The sequence below is a fragment of the Anopheles marshallii genome, chromosome 2 (assembly GCF_943734725.1).
Source record: "Anopheles marshallii chromosome 2, idAnoMarsDA_429_01, whole genome shotgun sequence".
Lineage (NCBI taxonomy): Eukaryota > Metazoa > Arthropoda > Insecta > Diptera > Culicidae > Anopheles > Anopheles marshallii.
The window spans coordinates 11,566,484-11,582,873 of record NC_071326.1 but is presented as its reverse complement, the minus strand read 5'-3'; the positions used below and the strand labels follow the sequence as shown (position 1 = coordinate 11,582,873).

General features: G+C 45.0%; 2 protein-coding genes across 2 annotated transcripts; one reads left to right on the top strand and one right to left on the bottom strand.

Moving 5' to 3' along the window:
* Positions 1-203: 203 nt before the first annotated feature.
* On the top strand, positions 204-885 carry LOC128708778 (uncharacterized). Its single transcript, XM_053803758.1, has 2 exons — positions 204-226; positions 408-885. Exons 1-2 carry the CDS (start codon positions 204-206, stop codon positions 883-885), a joined length of 501 nt encoding a protein of 166 aa, XP_053659733.1.
* Positions 886-1,692: 807 nt separating this feature from the next.
* Positions 1,693-7,179, bottom strand: LOC128706785 (AP-1 complex subunit beta-1). The gene is made up of 5 exons (XM_053801726.1): positions 7,157-7,179; positions 6,927-7,059; positions 6,648-6,818; positions 4,088-4,273; positions 1,693-4,017 (listed from the first exon to the last, which is right to left on the bottom strand). The coding sequence occupies exons 1-5, from the start codon at positions 7,177-7,179 to the stop codon at positions 1,693-1,695; spliced, it is 2,838 nt and encodes a 945-aa protein (XP_053657701.1).
* Positions 7,180-16,390: the final 9,211 nt, after the last annotated feature.

Sequence of the window (16,390 nt, the reverse complement as noted above, 5' to 3'; positions counted from 1 at the left end):
AAACACCGGTGATAAAAATATAATTAATGTAACAACATTTGTTAGCATACAGTTGCCCTTATGAGTAAAAATTGTTCAATCTATTTCTGTATTCTGCAGACAAAGAAGAAACAACGGAAGTGTACTAAGAACTGGTGCAACGTAGATGAGACGGCAGCAGCATCATCAACATCATCATCCCCTCTTATTCAACATAACTCGCGATGGCAGGGCCAATAGACACAAGGTAATATTCGGAATTAGTGTTGCGTATTGTTTACATGCACCGCTTCTTCTCGCCATCTCTCTTGCTCGCTGCGCTGCACATACGCATTATGCTCCAATTTACGCAGTAGCTGACGATGCAACGCAAGAGCATGTTAGAATGTTGGGAATGTTATGCTAAGGTTTGCTTTTTTATATTGTAGAAAACGTTCCCGCGAAGAAGAACAGAACGAATTTATGCCCCTATCGAAGCGGATCAATAATCTACATCTAAACAACAGCCAACACAGTATTGCGGGAGGGGTGCTGCCGGAGCAGATCGTCGCTGGTGCATCCCATGTCGTTGGACAGATACGGCAGCACGATCACCATCATCACTTACTCGGTGGTGCGGGAGGAACTTGTGCAATTAGCATCCACAACAATCCCCATCTGATGGGGGTGATGGCTGGCAGCAGTTCCAGCAGCAGTAATAGTAGCAATAGCAATACAAGCAGCGTCGGTTCGTTTCGAATTCCTGCCAACAGTGGAAGCAATAGTCCTGCGTCGACCATTTCGATTAACGGCGAAATCCTTGGCGATTACTGTCCAGTGTTGACCGCCGAAGAAAATCCACATTATTTCACTAAAAATAAAATTCTCTACGAGCTGTACGTCGAACGGATGAGCAGACTGCAATGAGCTGCACCTAGGAGTGAGCGGATGTTACTACCACTGATTTTCATACTTTTAACCATCTCGAACAATCTTAATTCGCGTAATTATTTAGTTTTTAATAACATGTACCGTAACATATTTGCGAAGAGTGCTAATACGCTGGAAGTTGTGTGCAGTGTGAGCGGATGCAATACTGGATTGAGTGCTATTGGGAAGGATGTCAGGATTTTGTCGGAAGCCGAGACGGTTAGCCTTAAAAAGCGGACAGCGTTTTGATGCTGACGATTCATAATAAAATCAAAATCATAAGTTATTGAACGAAAATATGATGGTCTCTCGCATAATAATTCCAAATAAATTTTGTACCAAATTTTACAAGAAATTTCGGATCCCCTATGTGCCTTGGGAATGTGAACTGTCCATCGAGACGGTGAAGTTGTATATCTTCGATTACACTTTATTTAGTCACAATGGACGATGTGTGTGGATTTACGGTACATATGGGTTGTTTTACGCGATGTTTTTGTCTACGTATGCGCTTTTACTAGGGAGATAGACGCTTATTCGAAACTACTAAAACTCATGGCTCGTTTTCACTGTGCACGAATACAATTATAGCGTAACAGGGTAGAACAATCACTTGAATATTGCCTTTTTCGCAAACAAAGAGCAAAACCTCAGTATTGGGGTTAATGAGAGTTTGTGTGCATAACGATCACCCCTGCTAATTGCTGCTGTCCAACGTTACGGGTATCTCTTTGTCCAACGTTTACAATCTAATGGAATATAACAATATTAATTCTATGCCGTTAGCCTCTCCCGCGGTGGGTTTTAGGGTGAACGGATAATCTGCTCATACGCAGCGAAGATGATCGCGCCGACTTCAACCGAGCGCGTTTTCAAACTGAGCGTAGCGTCGGAACTTCCCGGGGACAGTTTTAGCTCCAGCAGCACCCAAATGTTGTTCGTCAGCTTCAGCGACTGGTACAACATGTCTTGACCTTCGACGTTGCGCTTCGCGATAGTAAAGATGCTGTTTGCCGTCATTTTTGCCGCCACCGTATCGGCCGTGCCGACAATGCCGTGCAGATTGTACTGTATCTCGTTCGCGGCCGGAATTTCCTTCCAGGTGGTCAGAAACACCCGCTTGTCAAGCTGTCCATCCTCCACGAACAGCACGTTACCGTGGACGAGGCAGGCGAAGTAGAAAATGTCCACGTTGTTTTTGATAGCAACTTGGAGATTGTTCAGTGGTTCCATACGCTGCACCGGACCCGTTGTGCCAAGCGATAGAGAAGTGTCGACCGATTGGGACGGTTGCAGGGGCGCAACCTGAAGCGGTGCACTCGGTACCAGTCCGAAGCTGTTTTTGTTTAGCTGGATGGCAAATCCGGTCATTGCCTGCATCGCCTTGTTGGTGAATGTCATGTCCATATATACTTGTCCGGCTCGGCGCGAGAACGTTCCCTGAATCTCGAGACCCTTGCCCTTATCCGCCGGCAGCCAGGTGATTTTCGGGATCTGAATCATGTTGGTACTGCTCACTGGACCGATACCAAAAATGTCTCCCAGAAGTCCGCCCGCAGCGGAACCGCCTGCTGCAGTGGCCGCCGCCGGTGCCGTATCGTTCGCAGCAGCAGGACCGCCACCGAGCAGAATATCGAGACCTCCACCAAGAAGGTCCACATTGCTGCTTGCTGGAGCTGGAGCAGCTGGAGCTGCCGGTGCCCCAATGTCCATCGAGAGTAGATCGCCAATCAACGATTCCTGGTTGGGGATAACGGTGGCCTCTGGGACCGAGGAGTTATCTTCTCCGGCCGCCGATGCTGAGCGGTTCGGAAGCGACTTGCGAACACCAGCGCCGCGCCCTTCCACAAATGCCGTTGGCGGTTTGTGGTAGACACTGGCCAATGAACTGATGTGACAAATCAGCTCATCCAACAGAGTGGGCTCCAACAGATCGGTCTCCTCTGAAATGAGCGGCTTATCGGCTAGTACGACCTCCTTCGCCGCGGCCGGATCCGTTGACAGCAAACGCCAGTAGATGAAGCCACGATCTCGCAGATCCGGATTGTCCGAGTCCTGCGTGGCCAGTGAAAGAATATGCTGCACGAGTTCCTGCGTATCGGCTGGACGCTTGAGGAACAACTTCACCACCGCCGTTAGCAGTTGCAGCTGCACTTGCGCATTTTCGTCCTGGAAACCTTCCAGAAAGCCGTCCAACAGTTCGTCAGCGTTATCGATACGCTCCGCATATTCACCAATGATCCACACCATCGAGGCGCGTGCCTCTGGTTCGTCGAGTGTGTCCAAGTTCTCGCACAGCGTGCTAATGATGCTCTCGTACTTGTTGGGATACTTGCGGAAAATATCCTTTATCACAACGATCGCTTCCTGCACGACGTAATTCACCTTCGTCTGGATGAGATCGAGCAGCGTAGACACGCACCGTTCCGCTGATGGTTCCACCTTAATCGCGCAACGCCCGATCGCCCGGACTGCTTTGCGCACGAAATCGACATCCACCTCAGTGGCGTATTCCTTCAATTCGCTCAAAACCTGCGCGATGTTGCTTTGATTCGCCAGCCGGATCATAATGTCCAGCTTCTCCAGCTTCACGTAGATTGGATCGTTATACTTCACGAAGAACACCTTCATCTCGTGCTTGAGAATGTCGGGACGCTTCTGAACAATAAGATTAATGTTCCTCAATGCTACATACTGCACCTCCGGCTCAGAGCTTAGCAGCGTTACTAATGGTGGGGCAAGCTTTTTCGTCAACATCGAACAGAAATCGCCATCGCCGGCCAAAATCTCCAGCAGCTTCATCAGCACCTTTATGGCGCTCAGCACCACGGCCGCGTTAGCGTGAGCCAAACGGGGCGTAATACGTTCGCAGATCGATTGCGCCTCCCGTTCATCTTTGGGCGTGTAGTTTGCCAGTGAATCCAGTATAAATACCTGTCCCCACTCAGTGCACTCGTTGAGCGCTGTCAGAAGCTTGTTAATAGTGGCGGAATTCATCTCCACCAGCGGTTGTCCACTCGCACTAGCTTCGTTTATCTCGCTCAGCGCAGCAACGGCATTCGCCACCACCATCGGGTTCGAATCGGATAGAAGATCCTTCAGCTGATCCAGAAATCCTTGATCTTCCACCTACGCGAAGAGAGTAACATTAGTTTGGCGGGTCAGCAATAGGGTAGATGGGAATGTTTGAATTTGTTACCATCGAGCTGGAGATGTCGTACAACTTGGCCACGCATACTGCAGCAGTCTTGCGCACATAGGGATCTTCGTCTTTCAGACACTTGCGCAGTGGCTCACATAGGTACTCCGTGATCTTATCTACTCGGATGCAGCCCATCGTGCGCACGGCCAGCGCACGGATCAGTGGATTCGTATCCTCACAATCCTGCGTAAGATGCGCAACGTTAGTTATTGTTCGTAGCTTTACCTAGCGAGCCGATGCTCGATGTTTTGTTTAATAGTCTAAGCGACCGGTAACCAATTTAATAAAACGAAATAGTTCTAACAAATGAAAACAGCTAGAAGCACTCTTGACAAAAGGGAAAATATAATCACAGTGGACCGGTGGCTAATGAAATCTGCCCATACTTATATACAAGTTTCAACTGAACGGAACTAAACTGAACTGATAAAAAACTTCAAACGAAATCACCATTTACGGTTAATGCAGCGTCTTGTGTAAAAGGAGAGGCTGATAGAACAAAATGGAAAAGAAATACGTATTTCGGTAGATCATTCAATGCGTAGGGAATGGGCTGGAGAAAGCTTCTTCATTTTGGAACAGCAGTTGTTAAGGACAAAGCTTGAAATTTGGTTGCATTAATGATACATCTGCGCTCAAACGATAATGATACAACAATGTTCGGTAATGTAAAAGTGTCCACAAATCAAATACGATCCGAATGGGATAGCTATTGCACAAGCATCAGTTGCTCCGCCATTATCTGTGGAGAAAGTGCGCTCAAGCAAAAAAAAAGGGATTAAATAAATTGCACATATATGCTAACCGATAAAAGAGTGGAGAATAATGCAAAAATAAAACCATAAGCAACACTATCACTGCAATGGTCCCCTAGTGGCACGCTCCATTACTGTTCGGCAAAGAAATGTTGGCTAATAACATTTACTAACATTGTGCTTTAATTGTGCAACAACTTCTAAGCTTCTAAGTATCTAAAAACAGTTGTTTTGCTCATATCTATGGTCGACTACACCAACAAATGACACATAAACAACAAGAAGTAAACAACGGAATCCAAAAAATTGTTTCAAAATCATACGAAGAGTTGAGGAACTTTCATACACACTTGTTTGTGCGTATCGGGAGGGAGGATAGAAACAAACAAAAACAACAACACAAAACGATGCAACCTATAAATTCAACACAGTTTATCAACAAAAAAAAACGTGTTGTAAATCAAAAGGCAAAACGACCGAAAAGGTAATTAAGAATAAGAAATTGTTAGCTAAAAACTCAATTGGCAAAATTTTTGATTATTTGATTACCTTAACGAGTTGAGAATGTGGCAAATCCTTACATAGTTTTTTTTTAACAATGTTATTAACAAATACATAGATTTTATATTTTTATTTGATTCGGTTTTATCTCATCACGGTAGTGGGTTTTAAACGGTTTTGTATATAGAAAGAGGTAACGCAAAAGTTCATTTAACGGATGTGTAAAGTTTGTTTCGAAAGGATAGGAGAGCGATGGCATTAGCAATTGGTGGAAGATAAAAAACAAGACAGAAAAAGAAAGATACCAAGTTTAGTTCTATGAGCGTGTAATAATTATTCGTTTGATTATATAGAGAAAAATTCGAGTGAAACAGTCATAAGAAGCATGTAGAGAAATGTGGAAAACATTGGGTGTGGAACGTATCATTTAGTATATGAAAGGATGAATAACAATGATTCTAAGCGCAGCAAATTATCGAAATTATCTAAACAATAACAATCCAAAGAGATGGGAAAGATAAGCACAGGCGGAATTATAAGAAAGTACACATACAAAATCAATATCGAATACGTAAGAGTGCAAAGATGACGAGGGTAACGCAAGAGAATGGAAAGAAAACCTCTCCTTTCGTGGGATTAGATACGATTAATTTATTTCCAAACAACCGAAGACTGTGAGAACACATGATGAGTATTCGGAAACTGCTTTAGTGATTCATGATCTGGCTGCCTTTAGTTGCAATCCAATAATCCGCACAGCGACGGTTATCAACAAACTTTTATCTTATTATGGATGGGGATCTTTAGATAGCTTGCGCTCTAGAAACAAGGAACAGCACATGTGAGCGTGCGTACGGTACGATAAGCTCAGTACATGCCCTATCATTTTCATAGAACAATTTCCTTTCAGTCCGTTTGAAGCATACAAATATCAGAGCGCATGTTGGCTTCGAATCAATTTGGTAAATATCTTCATCAAAAATAGAAAATTTCCCAACAATATGTATATGGTGAAACAATCCACCACTAATGGTCTGTGCGAACAGTGAATCGTTTCTTTGAAAGGAAACACGCTGGAACATTGCCAGCTAGCAGTCAGTGGCACAGCGAGGTACTTTATCAAAGAGTATGAAACAATAGCGTCAACAAGAGGGTTGGAACTTTAACTAACCAACTAAAAAGTAAAGCGGAATACAAAGAAACCGTTTATGATCGATTGATACACGATATGAAAAGACGAGAAAAGAGTTCGATTTGAGCAAAGGAGTTCGAGAATGTTACGTTGATTAACAAATACTTACCTTAACGAACGTGTTGACGGCCATGATGGCCATATCGGGCTGCGACTTGGCATAGTTCATCAGATACAGATAGACCAGCTTCTTCAACTCCAAGTTGTCCGTTTGCATGCAGTTCACAACGTCGGGAAACAGGGCCGACACATCTTTCCCCACAGTCATGCTGGCAATGACCTTAAATTAAGAACGGCACAGAGTACAAGCGTTATTAATTGCTACTTCAATGGGGTTCGGCTAGGGGGGTGCCATCGGTTGAAATTCCTCCCCCCTTTTTCGCTGTACCTTCTTGACCGCTTCCTTTTTCTTTTCCTTCTTGTCATTGTTGAGTTCGGATTTGAGTTCGAAAATTTCGCCCTTCTTCGTGGTGGTAAAGTATTTCGAGTCCGTCATCTTGGGCGAGTCAAATATGCGAAGTCTGTGGAAGAATTAAGCCAAAGGCAAACAAACAAATATGTTCAAACTGCAATGTGACGTTATTGCGCGCGTCGATAGAACTGGTTTAGCCGTATTACTGGATTGGGGCGATGGGAATCATGCTAATGTTTGAGATGTATCCTATTGCTTCACTGAATACGTTTCCCGCTTCTGCTGCGATGAAACTGAACACAAACACTAAACTGTTTCACCCCGTCCAAGCAGGCCGAGAGCCCACACCGCACATGAACAGCGACTGTTTGTTGATGACTGGCGGGCTGCTGTGGGAATATTGCGTTCGCTGCTTGTTTCTCAGCAACGCACAACCGTATGGGGAACCCTTGCTCGCTTCGTCACCCTTTGCGCGCGAGTACATCTCTCAGGAGGGTGTCAAACGACTGCAACAATTATAGCAGTAGCGGCATTCGCACTCTCTGCGCTTCGGGTCAAAAGACACTTAATAATGTGCAATAATCATTCAGTGCCGCCACCAGGCATATGATTCATTGCCGCTGCAATAACAGAAAACATATAAATACGCACAGCAAGCGCCCTGCACACATCCACCAAATTCATGTGGAGAAGCAAAGAGAAAGTGCGGTAAGCGGGCTGTGTCGTCATTGCCGTATTCAACGACTCCCTCTCATCATTTCCATCGGGATAGATGGCATATGGGAGGAGGAATTAGTCTTGCGGCCTCCGCTGTACTTGTCACCGACGTCGTGTAATCAGCATCTCCAAACAAGCCAACAAGACTAGCGTTGTTGAATGAAACCCTCCGTTAGCTCCCCAGATATCCACCAGCTTAAACAGCATAGCACATATCTATTCATTGCCACTCTCACTGATAAAACCAGCGGAGACTCCATATCACCGGAACCGCCACTTGCGTTGACGCGAGTAGTGCTGAAGCGAAAAATCGATTCTTCTCCCGGAACACTGATTCTCGGATTCTTCACAACAGTGTTAGATAAGATAAACGCATGCTTATGTACCTTTGTTGTGTATAGAACGCTTAATACCCGGGTGCTTTGCAGTTTTTACACCAATGCGAGATAGTAGATAAACGCAAAATTGATTTTAATCCGAAAAATACGCCTATTTTCTTGAATCTCACCCACTTCCACACGAATGCAGTTTTTTCTTCAAGTCTACTGTCAAATCAACATTGATTTCCCAAGGAGCAATTTTTATCTTGCAACCAAGGTATATGAATATAGGAGGTAAAGTTGTCCAGAGCAAATTGACATTTCTCAACATGACAGAACAGTTCTGTTGGCATTGCATGTGGAATTGACGTAGAAGGTTTGGTAGTACCTCTAGCGTTCTGTCGGCTCTTAACGGCCACAAATGATCACGAGGTGTGAGGTTATTTCGAAGATAAACATCGCTCATAATGTATGCGATCAGGTTATGTAATTAAAGAAGATGAAATGCATGCTGGAAAAACACTTTGGAAAAGCGAATATCAAACACCTAAAGCCTGCTATTTTGTTTTGAAAGTTGCAATTCATATGATTTTGTAAACAAAGTCTGACAGATGTCCACCAAAATGGTTTCCAGCCAAAGCAATAAAAAATCACCTTTTAAATTAATACACCTTGGCCGAAACGTCTGAATTCTGACAGCGGACAGACGTTTGATGTAGGGTTCGCACCAAACAAATTCGTTATTTGAAATAAAAGTAGAAAAAACTGACCAATAGACCATTTTAACTACTCTATGAAATTCCTTTTAGTTCTGTAAAATATCCAGTTTATCCTTCAACTATCTAGATAATAGAAACGTGACTCTACAACACGTGGAGAACACATTTAAGTGTGGTATCAAATATATTTAAATTTGAATTATATTTTTTTAAAGCAAAGACCTGTTTATTAAAAAGTTACTTAATAGTAGTCCAGCTCTGGGAAAGAAAATATTTGGTTCCTATCATTACGAAGTAATTTGCTTCATGTAAATAGTGAAAAGCGTTTAACATCTACGTCATCATTGTTTCAACAACAATCGTGTGCCATGTGATTAAATGATTCGCAAAATAAAAAAAAATCTGCGAGAGAATTAACCTCTCCTTCGTACGTACAGATGGAAAGTGCAATGAGCTGCGAAAGCTTTTGTTATTCCACACAACAATGAGCTTTCCCAAATTTCTCGGGACGTTATAAAAGCTTGAATGAGCCGCTCTCATTTTTCCGTTCGGCCAACATCCTTTTCTGTCGCGCGCTCTGCTTACCTCTCGCTCATGTACAGGATTGCACCCATTTTGTCGCTCTGAGCGGGCGGATAAAAGCGAAAGCAAAAGCCCACTCAGTGTTTTCCACGACAATTTTCCATGTCCGCGTCGTGTCGCGCAAAGGTAAAGTTTCAATCGAACTAGACGGATGGGTCTGTGGACGTCGTCGTTTGTGGTGCGATTTGATTTTTTTCCCCAACAAAAAAAAAATTGTGTCCGCTGTGTTCCGCCGTTTAGCAGTGTTCCACCATTAATCGTGTCTTCCGTCGAACACCGGAAAGAGGCTGGGATGCAAACGACACGCTGAGTGCATGAACGTTAGTATCATTCGCTGTGATATAACAACAGGTTTTTTCTTTAAGATTAGACACACATCGAATGGAACAATAGCCAATATCTGCTCTTGTGTTCGCTAAAAGTTTGCTAGCGCGCGTCCTTGTGTGGAACAAATGGGATCATTTGTTCAACTCTAACGGTGCTGTACTATGCGTTTCTTTCTTCTAGAGCTGTGCTAGCGTCTCTAGCTGTAAAGCGTGAGGCAATGCCGAGCAAGTCACTTGGCATGTTGGACTTACCCTGTGAGGTGTAAAAATTTTCTTCAAAATTAGATTCAATATACCACTCCCGCATCGGTGAAAAGTGAAAAGCGAATGTAGCTGTGTGCGTGCGTGCGACGTGCGTTGTTTGCCAGAACGTAGAATAAAGTGAATGGCGCGATGAAATGTGCGACGGATGGAAGTTTGTGAATAAAGGGAATGTGTGTGCGGTGTGAATGCGCGACATCGACACCATTTTCATCAAAGGAAAGCGTGAGCAAAGCAAAGAAAGGAAGGAAAAGAAACAAATAAAAGCGAAAACCGATAACTCCCCCCTCCCCCCACCCCTCGAGTGCGCGTGGGTGCGTGCGATCCAAATCCGAGCGGCCGAACCCAAAGCCGACGAGGACAACGGCGTGGAAACCGTGCGTGCGTGTGTGCGAGAGTGAGTTTTTTTTTATCTTTCCAGAAGCTATCAAAAGGCTGTTGCTGAAAGCGAACCGAACGTGTAAGTAGAATGCGTGTCCAGAGAAAGTGAGAAAAGCGTTAGAAGGAGAACGCCACAAAGCTTGAAGAGAGATAGAAAGAGAACACACACACACATACACAAAGAAACGATGTAAAGGAAAGAGAGGGCAAAGAAAAGCTCCTGTGAAGGAAAGTGTTTTCCCCGAAGGGGAAGCACCCTTTGCTGGGATGTAAAGGCGAGCGAAAGAGATGCACGGTGCCCATTTCCATAACATCGATGTTGTGGGGGACCACTACCGGATAAGGTATATATATATGTGTGTGTGTGTGTGTGGGTTCAATGTTGCAAAGCAATGAGGAAAACGTTCATGCGTATGGATATTGAAACTTGAAGCTTTCTTTTGATCCGTCGAAGCAAAAAAAAAGACACGAAAAACCGCTGGCTGCGGCCAAAAAGATGTGTCTGGCTGTTGTTGGAAGTTCTTAAAGCGAGCAGATGCGTGGGAATGTGTGGATGCGATGGAATGATGATCAAGCAAAGCAACGCTTCACTGGAGCACAATTAGCAATCGCATACGCGAGGGGAGGAGTTGGGGCAGCTGAGTAAACAAAGCGCGGGCGAAATGGTGTTTTCATAGACAAAATACATTTTCTTCGCAAGAAAAACAGATCCTTCTTTGTTTTGGAATCCCACTCCTTCCACGGGCGAAGGTTTGATTTCTGGAACTGGGACGCCGGAGTCCGGGAAATGACCGGAAACTATTACAGCACAATCCCGCATCGAGCTTTACACATGCAGGACAATTTATAATGTCGCGTAAACAGCCTTTTTGGGATGCAGAAATTGTGTTCGGTTGTTTCAATCGACAAACTGGAATAATTACTACACCTCGGCGAAAGCTTTATCCCGCGTGTGCACCATTCCGAAACGCGTCCATTTAACAAAGCAACAGTGGCGGTTGCCAAAGCAACTTTCCACCGTAGCCGACACCTTTGCTCACGTGTCGTATGCGCAACAGAGCAAAGCGACCGATTACGTCATCGTTCTCGTGCGCGGGCGGAACAGGATGCTTGGTTCTTGTTCCGCCGTGTTGGCCTCACTGCTTCGCTTCTTCACTTCCCCCTATTGCTCGTGCCCGAGGAACTCGTCGTCCTTGCCAACCCACGCATTCGCGAAGGAGAAGGCGAACGATAAAAGTGGCTCCATCGCCGATCAATTTCGGCGGCACCGCCGGATGACAATTCAGCCGGCGTCGTCGAAGAACAGCGATCGAGACAGCGCAGAAACACATTTGTGGGTTTTTTTTTTGGTTTGCTATGCTGGAAACGCACGCGGGCTCACTATCTTATCCGAAATACACCCGCGCACCAGTTCGGGCGGAAGTGGCCATATCCGGGACGCCTTCGCCAAGCAGACACACACACACAGGAAATCGGCCAAAAGAAAAAAAACGTCCGATTATCCTTAATGCACTTTTTGGCACAGCGGGGGACGGTATAATGTCTTCTTCGTGTCGCTCTGTGTGAGCAATGTTCGACGAATTGCAAATCAAATTGAACCGAGAAAAGACACGACACATCCGAGAATTTTCTTAACGGGCCATTGTGCGAGTGGGGGGGGGGGGGGGGAGGGCAAGAATAGGATCTTATCCAATCTGTCGATTTTGGCATTGCATACCGACGGGTAGTGCAGCACGCTTCAGCACTTCCAGCATATCCTGAACGTGTTACCGGCTCACATTATCAGTTCGAGCAGGTGCAGACGACGGCAAAGGCAATCAAATTTGTGTGTGGTGGGGGTGAAACTTGGGTCTCTTTGTCGATTTCGTCATCGCTATTATATGCACAGGACGATGTTGAGCATCGCTGTTCGGTTGCGTCTAAAGCATTGAGCAATTTTTTAAAGCAATTGCAAGCGAAACTTTACACCACCGGTTTGCAGTGGCAGCTTCATGGGTAAAATTTACAGCAAAAGAAACATGGTTCAACAGTAAACGCTTTCTCCTGTTCCCGTAATCCATTGTGGAGCATTGCAGCACTTCATGACGGTACTTTTGTGTCGCCATGCATGTTTTATGCATTTTCTTTCACAGTCCGGCGGATGGTGTTGTGGCCGATGAAGCTGGTAACGATTTTTCCTCCTCGTCCCGATCCGTACTCTGGCGTTCGCTGGATATAAGATAAGCAGTCGCATAACTCGCCTGCCTACACGGACGGGTAAACAATTCAGACAGTATCTCTTCGCCATCTGTACAAAGATGGAATTCAAGCAAGCGTTGCTTTCGGTGTTGCTAGCAAGCATAAATGATTCGCCGTGGAACGATTGGAAACTGGCCATAGCGTGGATGCATTTGTCTCTGTGAATTGAGCTGAAAAATGAAGAAAAAAACAGCACAATACAAGATGGTTCAGCGCTGTGTCCAGAGAGGCCAGCGAAGCGGCAGGCTCCATCTATGACACGGTGATTATTCGAACGAACTCTCGTTCAACCCAAGGTTGGAAGATATTTTACGATCATCGCATTTTTACAGCGCCTGTGTGCTGTGCAGGCAAACATTTATGATAAAAATGATCGATACGGGATTGTGAAGAAAAGTGCATTTCTTCGTCTGTTCGGCGATGCTACGGATAAATTCAAACGATGGAACGATGGCCGGATGCCATTTATTGCAAGGAAATGAAATAAAACCATTTAGACATATTTCCGGTTCAGAGATTCTGATTAACTGGATCAGCTGACTGGGGGTATCGCTTGGATCTCTGGGGGGGAAAACGAGGCTATGAATATTTTAGGACATCTCTGGCGAAGAAACTGGTCCCCGACAGTCTATGAAAAGACACGTTGACTAAATTATTTATCAGGAAGGAATTAAAATATACATTTTCCTCATAATTCCAGGGTGTCAAAGTATCTAACAATTGAATGTAATTGAAATCACTCATCAGCCACGGTTTACCAACAATTATGGCCGTTCACTTATTCGTTCGTTTCGTTGAACTGTTGAAGTGTCCACTCGACGTTCGCAACAATACTGTCGTAACTTTGGCGCGTGATAGATTCCGATGTCAAAATGTTTCAGAAGCGTGCGTGCATTTTCCACAAGGTTAAAGATTTGTCACTCCGGTTCCGCTGTTTTTTTTAACGCTTTTCCTCCCCTCCCTTGCACCACCGTCGGCCCTAGCTAGCTTGTGGTTTGTGTGCTGACAAGAAGGCTCAAGAAAGCCGTAAAGGAAAACCAACACCACTTCAGCAGTGGATGTGGTTTTCCTTGGTGAATCTTCCCCCTCCCTGGAGCGGATGATAAATAGTATCCGATGACGTCCGATGAGTGTGTGTTTTTTTTGTTATACTTTACCACCATGAAATGGGAGATGTGGCGGGAAGGTTTGGGAGTTTTTGGGTGTCTTCCCACACGAAGGAAGCGCACTTGTCCAACATGGTTTGGCTCTTTTCCGAACGATGTTGTGAACCTTCTTCGGTACCTTTTTTTTTTTTTTGAAGTGATGTGATATGTATGTTTACCACACATGCCGGAAACGCTGGACACTACCCACTGATCCATAATCTGGCACTCAAAGATCGAAGGGACCTTTGGGGTGAAGAGCGGCGTAAAAAAATACAACAAAGGGAGGTAGTTCCGGTCGGGTCGGTTAAGCAAATAGAGTAAAACAAAGTGTATTACAACACACACACACACACACACAAAGCAGGACAACCAGCATCTGGAAAATGCTTTCCGGTTCGGTGGTTGTTTCAATAACTAATGGCGACTACTTTCGGTCGCGCAGCATCTGTTACCGGAGATACTCGAGCGAGTCCATTTGGTGTTGGCACAGTAAAACACGGCACATCCTAAACACTCTCTATTCATTTCGGTACTGTGTGTGCGTTTCGATTAAACCGCTTATGGATGGCAGAAAGCAGGGAAAAACTGGGTGGAAAAACGAGCTGACAGAAGAGGTGTCGTACAACATTTTTCACTAACTCAGCAACAGTAGCGCAGCCCTTAAATCAAATGGGGATGAAACGATCGTAAAATTCACATCACTTTCGTTGGCAGAGCTATTTTAGCACGGCAACCGCCTCAATATAGCGCACACATTATGGTCCGGTAACATGGCAGAAAGCATTCAACCGCCCACCCTTTTTGCCCTGGCCACTTTGGTCCTGGCTAGCTAGTATGGTTTATTTTTCACACGACACACACACACGGCTCGTCAGCAAAGGGATGGACGAGGTTTTAGCGGACAAGCGGTCGGACAAGTTCAACCTTGAGTGAAGTTTTTGCGTTTGACCTTTTTGCTCTAATCGAATATTGCCATGCGGGTCAGGCCAGGTGGGGTAAGTTGAGATTTTTAGTGCTCTAAACCCGACCAGACTACCGGAGGGACAGAAGCAATAAAAATGGATAGATTTTTGCAAACAAGTCTGGACGTTTCCAAACCCCTTGTTTGTTGTTGTTTGCGAATTCTGTTGATGAGCATTCTGGTCAATGGCAATGAAATCGATTGAGTAGGCACCGAAGCGCAGCATTAGGGAGTTTGTATCAGATCGTAAAGCGAATCGTTATTGATCCTCGCAAAAAAAGGCTACTGCGAGCTGCAACCAGTTGCTTCCTCACCGGGGCTGAAGTTGGGCTGAAGTTGGTGAATGAAGACATCAAAAGGCAAGATTTGGTCAGTAAATTCGCATTGAGGTTTCGTGTTTGCAAGTGGATATTATTCACACTACTGGCTCTGTATCTCCAATCCATCACAATTTGGTTCACGATCCATTACTTGTCCCTCTATCTCTCACTCTCTCTCTCTTTCTTTTTTCTACTAGAGCTAGCGTGGGATGTTACATTTCGGATTCATTTAGTTTTATTAATTTATCGCCCAATGTATCGCTTCACACATTCTCCCATAAAATTGGCCTCCCTTCGGTAATCGATTCCGATCGAATTCCGACGACTCGCGAAACGAAAGCCGTGGGTCACGAAAAGAGCGATAATTAAATCGACATTATTCCCTCCCTCGCTAGAAAACAGCAACACACACGAGGGAAACGTGGCAGGGAGCGATTGCTTCCGTTTGTCTCCTATTGAACGCATTATCTGGATCGAGCAAACATACAAACAGGTTGTGGTCGCAGGGCAACAACCGGTATCGGTCTTGTCTGGTACGAAGTAATGTAATAAAGGTCCTGAGGTACCAATGCCCTCATCGTCCGTCATCGGGCATCAGGGCACTGGATGAGGTCCAATGCTCTGTCCTTTCCGCCAAGAAGTAATCTGCGTATGATGGAGTGCAGACCACCCCGGATACGCAACACGCTCTTACCATAATGCTGTATATTACCGTTGATGGACTAAATTATTTATTACGCGCCCAGGCGCAAGGGATGAATATTGGATCGAACGTTCGTTGACCGTTGGTTTGGGGCATGATTTTTGTTCGACCGATCGAATGGACACGCGCACGGTTGAAGCGTTGTTTTCACAGCCGGGAAAGTGGAGGAAATGAATGTAACAACAAACATTCAATCAAGTAAGTGTTAAGTGTAAACCCCGCAAGGGAAAAAAGAACCCTACAACGCGCTTACATTAAAGGTTCGGTTTTTTTTTTTTCAAACGAAAACCACCAACACGCGGCCCAGAAAACAATGGAGTGAACAAAAAGCCCCGCTTAGTGATTGTGCACAGTAATTGAATTGATCTTAATCCATGTCATAGCGCGCGGTACCGTTTGGAAATGTAGCCGCGGGAAAGTTAAAAACAATCGATCCGAGTTCCGAGCGGCAGTTAAAAATTAACGGCCAACAAAATGGTGGCTGTTTGTTTCAATTTTGTCAACGTTTCGGGCGGTGCGCCACACGGTGGTTGTGAGCGATCCAGGGCGCGCTGTTAAACTGTTTACGTTTTCATCGTCTTAAAGGCACATAAATAACATTTTCAAAGCGCGCATTATTGCTCACCGCATGTAACGCAAACATCGCATAAATCTAGCATAAATGTGGCCAGCATGGTTTGCCGGCAAAGTGGACGACGTTTCGCGCGATGTTTGTTTCACTGGAGGCGATTCACAGTCACAACAGAAGATGGATGGTTTTACAG